The 12,934-nt window shown below is 45.0% G+C and overlaps 1 protein-coding gene across 6 annotated transcripts in view; it reads left to right on the top strand.

Moving 5' to 3' along the window:
* The window catches only part of dnm1a (dynamin 1a), a 48,507-nt gene that overhangs the window by 22,064 nt on the left and 13,509 nt on the right, over window positions 1-12,934 (top strand). For 4 of the 6 annotated variants that reach the window (XM_070988231.1, XM_070988235.1, XM_070988233.1 and 1 more), the window contains exons 11-15: window positions 1,029-1,115; window positions 1,572-1,642; window positions 1,770-1,821; window positions 2,889-2,900; window positions 4,965-5,078. In XM_070988231.1, coding sequence (XP_070844332.1) covers window positions 1,029-1,115; window positions 1,572-1,642; window positions 1,770-1,821; window positions 2,889-2,900; window positions 4,965-5,078 — 336 coding nt within the window. Of the gene's footprint in view, window positions 1-1,028; window positions 1,116-1,571; window positions 1,643-1,769; window positions 1,822-2,888; window positions 2,901-4,620; window positions 4,651-4,964; window positions 5,079-12,934 lie in introns of all 6 variants that reach the window. The other 2 variants (XM_070988229.1, XM_070988230.1) reach the window with 1 other exon arrangement.

Below are 12,934 nucleotides of genomic sequence, written 5' to 3'. Positions count from 1 at the left end.
AAGACTCCTTGGCTTTGAAAGTAATGGTAGGTCATTACCGAAGGTGGTTAGCCTTGAATGCTAATGTTTGCAGCCTACGTTCCAGCAGGGAAACTCACTGTTTAAACCCTTCCTTTGCTCCTGTGTTCTTTGTTTAGGAAAGGCGATTAAAAAGACTCTTACTACAGCTTCATGCACAGTGTTTCAACACCTGCTGTGCCTGGTTATGGCTGCTGAGCTTTGATTGGACAGCTGTGGATCAATTCTGTTTCAATTTGCAAGAAAAGAAAAACTTACACACTGGCACTACAAGTCTTACTGCTAGCAGTTAGACTGACATTAATCTTAACAGTGAGTCCCATTATTATAAAGCATCTATGCTTTATGGATGTTCTCTGCTTTGTAATTTGGACCAAACCCAGGAAGCTGTAAAACCAGAGAGAGGTCTATTGATATCCACTCACTCACCAAACCGTCTGACAGGCATGAAAGATGCATTGTAACTTGCAAGAAAACAGCGTATTTTTTTTCTTTCTCGCGCTGTGATTTTGGTTTTTGATTTTTCTTCTTTCCTCACACTTCTCCAAATGTGTTTGTGTCACATTGGAGGCCCACCAATGTCTGCGTTCGTGGGTTTGCAATGAGCTCATGGAAAAAGACCCACAGTGTGCTGGGAAAAAGAAGCTTCACTGCCAGGAACATTGTTTATTCTGTGTTTGTGTGGTAATATCACAGACTTTGCACTATTCTTCTGCATTTGTTCCATATTGGCAACAAATTGACATTTTGCACATAAAATCCAGTCAAATCCACCCACTGGTCAGCAGACTAGAGCAGAGTCTGGGGTAAAAACATAAACTGTTTTTCTGTAATGTATTTTGTATTGGTGGAACTGTGTGTTGTGGTTCAGTGAGATGAGTACTGTAGTGGTTTACTGAAGCTAGTATGCGGATTTGAGTGAGTGTGTGTGTGTGTGTATGTTTGCGTGTTGGCATGTGTGTGATTGTTAGTTGTTTTTGCTCCCTACCTACTGTGTTTTATGCTCACAGCTGGCCCAGTATCCCATGTTGAGAGAGGAGATGGAGAGAATCGTCACTCAGCACATCAGGGACAGAGAGAACCGCACCAAGGACCAGGTAACACACACACACACACACACACACACACACACACACACACACACACACACACACACACACACACACACAAACACACACACACTCTGTGAGAAAATTAGGCAGTTTATGGTGGTGCATGGGTTTGTTGGTTTATGCAGAATAATGATGAACTTAATGTTTTATTCATTTCTGCATATGTGTGTTTTCCTGTGTGTATTGTTGTGAATGTTATATTTGCACGCTGCTGCATTTTCTGCAAACTTACAGATGCCTGAATAGTTTAAAAGTTGAATGAAATGTGCAGGATCAAAATTTTGCACTCAGTGGTATAAAAATGCTGAAAATAAATTACTAAACTGACATAATATGTAGGTTTGAATAGACGCTTAGTGCACCCAATGATCTAATACCAAAAAAGACATTTTTGAGGAATCTACGGATAAAATATTATCAATAAACAATCTCTCTTTGCAGGTGTTGCTCTTGATAGACATTGAGTTGTCCTACATGAACACCAACCATGAGGACTTCATTGGTTTTGCAAAGTGAGTTCCTGTTAATTTTCCTCCATCATACAGTTCATACAGTGGATTTAATCTCACTGCAGGGTTTGGTGCTTATACATTTGATTTTAAGGCTTAAGTTTAAGGCTTAATGTGTCTTTTTGTGCAGCGCTCAGCAGAGGATCAACCAAATGAACAAGAAGAAGGCAGCTGGCAACCAGGTACTCTGACCACACTGAGCGTACTCTCATGTCCAGTGCACACTTTCATCTGGCAGGTTATGCTACACACATTTCACAGGCTGTAGTCCACATACTCTCTCTTTAAGCTGCAGGAACACGATTCCACACTGGAATCATCCAGCGCGTTTCATCTGCCGGCCAGCAACATGACATGTGAACCTCAGACAGCCTTTCCCCAAGGCTTTATTCTGTTAGCGCTCAGCTCTCTGTTTTGCCCATGCTAAATGTAGCACGGCTATACAGTATCTTGTTACACTGGGCAACAGTCCATACCCTACACAGCGCAGCCCTGTACAGCTCTTGTACGTGTTACACACTAATGGACAACAGTTGTTGAACCTTGAAGCAGCTTTTGGTGAGAGTCACAGAGCACAATCAAAGGTCTGTTGCAAAATGTCAGACCTCAGTTTTATCGATACGTAGGAGCATCCCCGCTTTAACAACAGCGATTGTAATATTAACGTCAGATAGAAAGCACCTGAATGCCTCGACCAGGGTCGCACAATCCTCAAAATCTGTCTGTTAATAACAGAGAGTGGTTTTAAATTTCAATTCTCCATCTGGGTACATGAAGATACACTTGGTAATAGAGCATTATGCAATACATGTGACTGATTTTTTCTTTTTTCATTTCATTAAGCGCAGTGGTTTATGCAACATGTTTTAAAAAATGGTCATAATGTTGAGAAGTCCAGGTTGATGTGGAGTAAAAAACAAATCACCTACTTTTTCACGACTTTCCACCAAACTTCTCTTAAATTTGACATATTTTTAGGTGTGTGCACAGATAAACAAAACCTGCAGTAACTGGCTACACACAGATCAGGGACTTTGCATGATTTATATTCTTCTTTTGCCCTCTGAAAGCATCCTCTTCTATCTTTCCCACATTTAAATCTTACTCTGGAATCTTCTTCTCTTCAGCTTTTGCATTCTGGTGTCTATCTCTTCGTTTTCCTCTTGTTTCCTCGGAGTGATTTCTCTTTCTGCTGTGTCTCGTTTCTCTTCTTGCTGTGTTCTCCTCCTCTGTGGCTTTTCTGCTTCAGGATGAGATCATGGTGAGTAGCGTGTGCTTGCGTGTGCGTGTGCTTGAAGTGTGAGTGTATGTGTGCATGTCTGCAGGTGGCCTTTCATGCGTATGTGCTCATGTTTTTATGCTTTGCATATGTCAGGATACGTGTATCTGTGTGTGTTTGAACTTGTATGTCTTTTATATGTGCTGGATTGTAGTTGATAGCGGATTCCTGAGTGTGTGTATGAATGTGTGTGTGTGAAATGAGCTTCATACTAACTACCAGTGGATGGGCAGGTGGCTGTCATAGGGAATGCTTGGCTGCTTCCCTTTCCTCTCTTTTTCAGCTGTGTCCTCCCTGCAGGCACACGCACACACTTACAATCACACACACTGACAGCACAGGACGACCAGAGATCACAGAGTTCAATCGACACTGGCGTTCCTCTTATATAATCTTTTGTCGCATGCATCTTTCAGTCTTGTTGAAAGCCTCAGTTTGGACACACTGAAGCTAGTTTGCTTTGCCACTGAAGAGACGCCCCCCAGCAGTAATTTGAACCAGATAAAGAGAAAGTCACTCATGTGCTCTTGAATTGCACAGCACAGAGAGGGAGACAGTGAGAGTGAGGAAAGACATTTTCTTTTCTCGAGGACAGTTGTCAAACATTTTTAGCTACACGTCACCAGACTTACTCCCTCCGTCTCCCTCTTTGACTCCCTGCCTCTTCCCAGTTCACCCACAGTAGCAGAAGACCCGGGGGAATGAAGACCTGCAGTGTGCCAGACATATGTAGCCTCCATAGTTGTCAGTTGTAGTAACAGCCACCCAGGTTGGGGTCAGAGGTTAGAGGCACATTGTAAACAAAGTGGTGATCTTCACTTCCTGTTTATAGATGGATGTAGTTGGCCCCACAGCCTCTGGTCTCCTGATGAAACAACCCCCTGACCTCCTAAACATACTGGAAACTGTAGGACCCCTTAAAACCCGAATTTATGGACTTATCATCAGTTATGCTGATGGAGACATACATACATTTAATTTACCAACTCCTGCCTGATCAGTGGGTCAGTGATAGTCAGCCATGTTTTGTTCAAACCCACAGAAGGTTATTTTAAATTCTTGTCCAGATCTGAGACTCTCTAAAGACACAAGGGACACACAGGGAACATGTGAAAAGGATGACCTGCAGAATTTTTTCATTTATTTAATGTAATATGTAAATATAATATGTCCTAACAATCCAACTGTTTTTTATTCAAATAAATCAACACTTTGGAGTCAGCGTGCAGGTGATTTTAATCTAGAGCAATATGAATTCTCTGCAATGATGCACTCCTATAAAAACTGTGTATTTCATTGGATTATTTCGCTCAGTTTAAGTCAAATCTTAAATGAAACATCAGGTAAAGACAGGGATGTGTGTCATACGGTATGTGTCACATGTGATGCTTCTTCAGTAAAGAGAACAGCAGTTGGAATTTAAAGGAAACTGGATTTTGGTCGCTCCACCACTTCTCTTCAAGAAGCACATACAGTATAAAACAGTCAGGCTCCTGCATTTCACTGCATGGCCTCGAAAAGGTTTGACATGGGCCACTCTTGTTGTAGCCTCCTTACTTCCCTTGCCCCCACCCGCTTGCTGTCCCCTTGCTGCCGTCCCAGCTGTAATGTGCTGGTACTTGACCAACCTTGTGTATTTGGCCTTTACTAAATGCCCTGCGTTGGCGTAGCTGTGTAACGTTCTCTCCACATTCTCATTCAGCCGGAGAGAGGAGTTAACGATCGGTTTAAGGTAAATAACACTATGTACTGTGTGTGTGTGTGTAGTTTTTGTATGGTGGAGAGAATGACTTATACAGAGAGAAGAGAAAGCCAGAGTGTGAGGAATGTGCTTAGTCATGTAAGTGAGCGTCTCCTTGCTGTTGTTTGTGGCAGTCGCGTCTTATCTCCACTAGAAGCAGCGACGTTAATGTGGTGCCGCGTACATGTTAGTGTAGGTACGTATGTGTGTTTCAAACACAGGCTGACAAGTGCAGTGTTAGGGAATGGTGATTTCCTGCTGTGTGTTATTTATAATCACCTTTTGTGTGTCTTTCTGTGTGTCAGGTGATCAGGAAGGGCTGGCTGACCATCAACAACATCGGCATCATGAAGGGGGGAGCCAAGGAGTACTGGTTTGTCCTCACTGCCGAGTCCCTGTCCTGGTATAAAGACGACGAGGTGAGACGCTGCTCACACGCGGCCGCACTTAAAGAGCTTTTTGATTAGATTCCCATCAGAGCTTCAGGCTTGATGTGGTGAATCTGATGACGCTGCCAGTCAAGTCTTCAATGCGCGACAGCTGCCGTTTGTTTATCTGCTCTGTAGCGTTGTCCAAAGAACAAAGCAGCATGAAGAGTTGGTAAAATGATATGACAGCACACTAATTAATTAATACAGAAGGAAAACTCAGGTATGTTCTAAAATTACATCCCAAATGATTTTACATTCATCCCTGCAGCCCAGTGATTTTCAATGGTCTCCGGGAAATGTCGATAATCCCCCTGACTGTTCTTTAACACGATCAGGCTAAACCTGTGTTCTACACTTGGACGTTCCTTTTCGTTCCCCCGTGTTCGAACCACCTTAAAACTATGCATCTCAGCATTTTTATAATATTTTCCACCAAATGACAGTTCCAGGAGAAGGATTTCAGTTGGATCTGGGTGTTTACTCTCCACGATCTTCCACCAGGCTTTCTTTTCCACTTTCTGCTCCAAAATTCATTCCAGCTCATCCCACTGGCAGAAATGAGTGTTGGTCCTCTGCGCTGACACGGCTTGACCCGGCATGCTTTGTTACTGGACCGACTGGTCAAAGCGGTGTCCCATGATGCTTTGCAGAACTATTAGGAGCTAGCCACAGTCTTGCTGTCTCCAGGCCTTAGCCACAGCCGCTCTGCTCGCTGACACAAGTGTGTGTGTGTGTGTGTGTGTGTGTGTGTGTGTGTGTGTGTGTGTGTGTGTGCGCAGCATTGAGAAGGTCCTTCACAAAGACCCCCCAGTATGTCAGACACCAAAGCTGGCACACACATGTGCATACCAGAGCCCCCTGCCCTACCCTGTTCCCAATTACACACACACACACACACACACACACACACACACACACACACACACACACACACACACACACACACACACACAAGCTGCTTCTAATAAACCTACTTCATTTCAAAGAAGGGGCACAGAGCAAGAGAGGGACTGGATTGCAGGGGAGGAGGCAGGAGTGTCTCTTGTTAGCTGGTTAGCAGCAGGAGTAACAAGGACCATGTGAAGGGAGAGAAAGTGAGGAGGAGAGGTGGGGGTCAGGGCAAAGAGAGGGGAGCCAGGGTGGAGGAGAACAGGGAGAAAGTTTTGCTGGGGTTTTGCTTTTATATCCTCTCTTCCTACCTTTTTCCTCCCCTCATTTCCCATCGCTCCGTTTTACATCCTCGAAGGTTTATCCCCAAACCAGAGGAAACTCTGCTTCGCTCTCCCCTCCCCTCACCCATCTCTCCATTCTCTTTTTGTCTCACTCCTTCCTTGTCACTCTCTCCGCTCTCTCTCCCCTCCCTCCGTCCTTCCCTCGCTTCTTGTACTGTATATTTATTTGAACACGGAGCTGTAAGGCCGCGGGGAGACCCAAAACCAACACACGGTGCTGGTATTAAAGCTCAGCGCAGAGGCCGAAGGGCACTGCAGCACTGCAAATAATTTTAAAAAATGAGAGGAAAGAGAAAGAAAAGAGAGAAACTTTCCATTTTGTTTTCTATCCAAGCTGAACATTTTTACATAGTCCAGTCACACAAACACACACGCGCTGGAGGTTAGTGTACTCATGAGGGCTTACACTCACATGTGCACCTGGGTGGACACTTGCCAAAATACACACAGTTGATAAAAAGTTGGAAACAGTTTTATGTTTAGATTTGTAAAAAAAAAAAAAAAAGAAAATTGCTGCGCGCAAAAAGAAAAACTGCATCTTCTTGTGCAGTTTTTGCATTTACATACAGACAAATTCACGTTACTTTACACCAACTCACAAAACAGCGCAGCACCGTTTTTATTGACTGCCTCTCGTCATGGGGAAAACCCTTGCCGCAGCCTGGTAACACACACACACTGACACAAACACACATGCACACACCACCCCCAGACACTAATAATAACTTTCAACTCAACTCGTGGTGCCAGGATGTTTTGGTTAGTGTGCATGTGTGTGTAAATGTGTGTGTGTGTGTGTGCCTAGAAACCTTCTGGTCTGTATTACCACAGGACATGCCAATTCTTTGAATCAGGCTGCTCTGTAGCTTAAAGCTTCCCAAAGCAGAGAGGGAGGGGGGGAGGGTTAGAGAGAGATGTGAATGGAGAAAAAATGGCTGAAAACAAAAAATGTATATAAAAAGACCCACATGTGTGTGATTTTATAGACTGCCAGCACATATGATGTTCATATATTCTGAATAATCAAATTGTATTTACCTATAGATATTTTCACTTTGTCACACACAGACACACACACAGATAAGATCCTTCAGTGACTGGAGGGTGTATTTTCTTTGGGTGCCCCTTTTGGCTCTTCATGTGTGTGTGTGTGTGTGTGTGTGTGTGTGCACGTGTCTGCCTGGGTTTCCCTGCTCCTGCTGTAAAGCTGCCAGAAAGCCAGACTCGCCTGGTGATCCCAGCTGTAAACATCCTGGGGGGGAACAGCAGACTGATGCTTTCAGCGCACCCACCAGAAACATGTCTGCCATTCTGTATGTGTGTGTGCGCGTGCGTGCGCGCGTGTGCACTTATGTGCGCTCGTGCCCGTGCTCCTGGGGCTGCGACATGGTGGCAGGGCTCTAAATGGAAACAGGTTGGTTTGCGGTTTTCATTCCTGCAGACGATGCTCTGTGATGGGACACCGTGTGAATGTTTCTGCCCTCTACTTTGCTTTTGTGTAGTGGAGAGGGAGTTCAAAATGGCACGCTGCGGCTTCGCTTTATCAAAGACAGGCGGGCTGGAGGACAAACTGCGGCCCCGGTGAAGGTAGAAAAGAAAACATAATGGAAAATGAGTCAGGGGGTCTAGCTAAACTTGTAACGTTTCACATGACGTCACCTACAAACACTGAAGCCACAAGCAATTTTCTGTCTTTTTTTGGGCGAGCTATACAAAGACTCGTAAAAATGGCGAATAGACAATGACAGAGTGGCTGCTCTTTCAACATTTTTGTATGGTGGCTTCCTGCCTCTCTGCACGTTACATGGTCATTTGAGGTAAAGCAGCCACAAGTTGATGCAGGGAAGGCAGAGACGTAATTGTACATTTTGGTCAAGAGCGTAGCGCGACGCTGGGGGTTGACTGTGTGTTTTAGTTATCTTTCTGGGTAAGTGTTCTTTTTTTTCTGTGCGGTTGAACTTTTTCTGGCTTCAGCTCTCAGTCACATCTCCTCGGTTTTGTAGAAAAAATAAACAACATGTTGAGAATGTCATGCAACCGTCAGTTATATTTATTTGAGAGCGATTCTGTACGTCAACGTGGGATTTCCCATTTTTTGGATCGGTACTCGTTTAGTTTCCGTGAATCTCTGTGTAACTTGCTTGAGAAAAGAAAAATGGAAGCAGCGTCAAATAGATGTGCAATCGTCTTTATTTCCACTATTGGGACAATCTTATCTTCATCAGATTTCACGCTTGGTTCAGTGACAAATAAATGCAAAAAAACTATATACAGCAAGATCAACTCAGACACTTTGGGACTCATGTATCTGTCACTCATAAATCCAGCATAGGCGCGGGCCAGGCCTCTGTGGTGGAGCCTTCGGGTGCTTTATTTAGGCTTGTGCCTGGGCTTGTCCAGATGGTTGAGGGGTGGTGCTGCATGCTCCCTCAGCCTGATGTGCTTGTGCCTGCTGGATGCCGCTCTGGATTGCTGTCACTCTCTTTCGGACACCGTGAGTCGTCCTGTGCTTCCCCGGCCAGCCTAACCAATGTGCAGACTACTGTACAACCACTACTTCCTGAACAGGTAGTCTGAACACTGGGCAGGCGGGCTGGGCGGCTGAAGGATGCTGTGGAGAAGATTTTTGCTGATGCCACCGCAGATAAGCCCAGTAGAGAGATGCTGTCAGATTCATTCACACACATTGTTTTAACTCTACTCACTGCGATTCCAGTGTCAGACCCTGGAGTCCAGCTCCCTCTGCTCTCACAGTTTGACTGCTGCAAAGTGCTGATCAGGCTGATTGTGCGCGCTGGAGGAGAAACAGCATGCGAGGGATGGATGAAGGGGCCGGCAGGGAGGTGAAGGAGGAGGAGGGGGAGGAGGAGGAGAGGTTAGACAGATGTGATAGCCACCGATTGGCAGATTCAGCGACATTCCCGCTGTGAGAGGCAGCATTCCAGAGCGAACTCTGGAGGAAAAACACCAGAAGCAGAAATTAATATTCCTCAATGACATGTTGAAGAGCGATAAATCCAACTGATAAATCCAGTGATTTATTCTGAGAGTTATTTGTATTGTTTGGGAAATTATTGGTCAAATTTTCAATTATTCATTCTTTTTTTTTTTTTCAACCTGAAATTTATCTTGTTCTTTCTAGGTCTGTTTGCTGAAAATGGATTAAAGCACACAGATGGAGAAAGACGAGCACAACTGTATAAACACACATAAAAGGTCATACCCCATAAAGCGCAAATTAGTACAGTCTAAACTTGGTTTGCCCCCGTTGACCCCCAGGCCAAGAATAAATAAACAAAAACCAGGATATTTCACACCGTGTCAGAATGTGGGAAAAACTGTTAAGACGAAGCCGTCGTCTTCAGATAGAAACAGCCAAAAGCCAGACCTTTGCTCTCCAAGGGCTCTTAATCTCTCTTGGTTAGAGACTATCACTGAATAGTTGTGGTCAGCTGAGATCATACTGAGTCCGACCCAACACCTCCCACTAAAACACAGGAAAACGTGACCTTTCGCCTGCTTGACACATGCCATACTGAGAGGGAATTTCTCCTTGCGGAGGGAATACCTGCGACTCTGCGGCCTCAGTGATATCTCGTCTTCTCGGCTGATGTTTGCTTTGTCTCCCTCTCCACTGGCCGGCCCCGATTCGCCTCCCGACGTCCTTTGGTTCAAGGCTGCCGCACTGTTGAGGCAAAACCGTGGGCGTTCAAAATTCTGCGTCGTTTGGAGCTAAAAAGCCGCTCCGGCAGCGAGCAAGGTGGACCGGCTGGAGGCTCGACGTGGCAAAGGACTGGCCATCAAGTTTCCCCTCCAAGAGACAGAAGGAGAAAAGGGAAGGAGAGAGAGAGAGGAGATATGGAGAGAGAAGGAGGAGGAGCTCGTCGGCCCCCCATTTTTCCTCTCCTCTCTTCCTCCTCTCTCCCCCTCCCTCTGTCTGGCTCCCCCCCATCCACACCCCCCGTTCTTTCTTTCTTCTCTCGCTTTTTGGGGAGAAAGTGGAAGGTCAAAGGTGAACAGGAAGTGAGATTCATTTGGCGTGTGCGTTGTAAAGTTTGGAAAGGGAGTGAAGGATTGGCTGCAGAGGGAGGGAACTTTTTAGTGGAAGCGTATGTGGGCAGATGGGAGGACGTCTGCATTTGTGCGCTCACGTGGAGGCATATGTGTGTTCTGCATGTTCTTCCCTTCCATTGTACAGTATGTGCACATCTCTACTTATGGTACATGTGAGTGTATATGTGGCTTTTGAGTGATGGGTGTGTGTGTAGGAGTGGGGCTGGATGAGAGTAGAGGCTCCACGGTCTTTGTAGCGAGGGCAGGAATGTCGGCGTTTTCTTGGCAAGCAGGAGGAAGCCTTGTAATAACTCCAGATGTGCAGCCCTGTGGTCTCCATCTCTCTCTTGCTCCCTCTGTTTTTACTTCTAAAGCTGATTTCCTCTCCCTGTCCGACTCGAATAAAGAGCCCTTTATGCAGCTCTGCAGCCTTCCCAACACACACACACACACACAGAGGGGGGAGTGCTGGTGAAGGGTGACATAGTACTGGTAAATCAGAACCAGAGCGAAAGAGGTTGTGTGTGTGTGAACAAGGAGGAGAAGTCTGTGTGATTCACAGTTGAGACATACAGTCAAAGTTTGCCTCCTTCACCTTCTTCATTTCACACACCCACGCATACACACACACACACACTTGCGTTTAAGTTTCTTACCTCTGGCAGACAGGCGGAATCAATGCTAGCATTTCCAGGTGTATATATGTGTATATATGTGTGTGTGTGTGTGTGTGCGTGCGTGCAGAGGTGGCCAAGGCCGTGTGTTTATTTTAGCTATGGTTTCTGAGCTCCGACCTGAGCTCCAAATCAAAGCAGGCACAATCCCAGGAGAGACGAGTCAGCAGTACTGGGAGAGATGGAGGGAAAGTGAGAGGAAAATGGAGATGAAAGCAGGAGGCGACTCAAAAATGTGGGGTGAAAAAGAGGCGAAACGATACCCGGCGAGCTTCAACACAAATAAAAAAACGTAGCTGAGAAGCAAGCCAGAGAGGAGAGTGACGGAAATCAGTCGTCATTATTGTCGCAGCTAAGTTTTGGGTGAAGGGATTGGAAGGAGTGAATTTTAATGGGCGGGTGGGGGGAGCGCTGCGGTCACACCAACATTGTTTCCACTGTTTGGATGACCAGGCAGGCAGCTTCCTTTACAATCTCTTAGTCAGTAAAGCCTGAAATCTTGTGAAAGTATGCACACACACACACACACACACACACACACACACACACACACACACACACCCACACACACACACACACACACACACATGATTGCATGTTATTCTGTCATGTCATGAAATAGTGCTGGTTAATATTGTCATGAAAAATCTCAAGTTGCTCACTTTGTTTTTCCTCCTCGTATCCTGATATTGCCTAAAGCGGACAGCTCCATCACTTTATGTGGGTGTAATTGTATCTTTCGAGTGTTTGCATCGGTGCGGCGAGGCCAAGCGTGTGAACGCCGCGCTGTAGATTTATTTGGGAGTGTGCGTAACACGCCAGCCAAACCCATGAAAGCAGCCCCAGAATGTGATCCCCTGTATTTCATGCCAGTGTCAGTCAGCTGAGTCACAGTGAAAGCTTTTCAGACTGGAGATAGCACATCAAAACACCAGTCCTCCTATTGGCTAACATGAACATCAACCACATGATTTCATATTGTTATTATTTCTTATTATTTGTCGATGTGAAAAACCAAGAAACTGTCCAACATATTTCAGAAAATACTTCAAAAAGTGTTGTCAGCAAAGTGTACTTACGCTATCAAAGTAAAAGTACTGATTCATTAGTGTGTAAGCAGCGTTGTACTACTGTAGTCAGTAAAATGTACATGGTTTAACTACTTTAGATGCAGTTACATTAAGTCCAACAGCCACTAGCAGCTGTAAGATAAATGCAGTGTAAAAAAAGTGCAACCTTTTACTTTGGAGTGGAAGTATAAAGGAGCATAACATGGGAAAAACTCAAGTAGAGCTTCCTTTTTATGAGTTTCAATGGCTCAAACTTAGGCACAGTCAACTGTCTCACACACAGACTGGTGATAAGACACTTGTAAAGATAGCCAGACATGCTCGAGTTGGCTTCTCTACCTTTGCTGCCTTTTAAATGTAAAGAAAATCAGGCTCAGAGATAAGAGACGCAGCATACAGGAAGGTAGAGAGAGAAGCTAAATGGTATGAAATCTACTGAAGTTAACGAAAGTGAGCAAAAGAGAGGATGTAACTGAAACGTGTAATGATGGAAAAATGGTAACAATGGTACCAAAACCAGTAATGAACAAATTACTGTGTCTCATTGTAAAAGAAAACATTAGAAAAGTTGGTTAGAGGTTGTAGAAGAGAGACAAGAGATGAGTGACGACCGCAGCCTGTCGGAGGAGCCGAGGAGGTACACAGGGCGGTTTGTGGATAATTCAGAGTTTATCCTGCCGGCCTGATGAGATAAATGAGTAATGTATGTTTTTCTTTCTGTAAATTATCATTTTTTCCCTTCTTGATTGTACCCCACATGTCCAGAGCGTAATGTCAGTACAAAAAACAGCAGAGAAACAAAGCCTGGGATTAGA

Source organism: Chaetodon trifascialis, chromosome 20, assembly GCF_039877785.1.
Source record: "Chaetodon trifascialis isolate fChaTrf1 chromosome 20, fChaTrf1.hap1, whole genome shotgun sequence".
In the NCBI taxonomy this organism is placed as follows: Eukaryota; Metazoa; Chordata; class Actinopteri; order Chaetodontiformes; family Chaetodontidae; genus Chaetodon; species Chaetodon trifascialis.
Note: the sequence above shows the minus strand (reverse complement) of the source record. Positions and strands in the feature narration are given on the sequence as shown.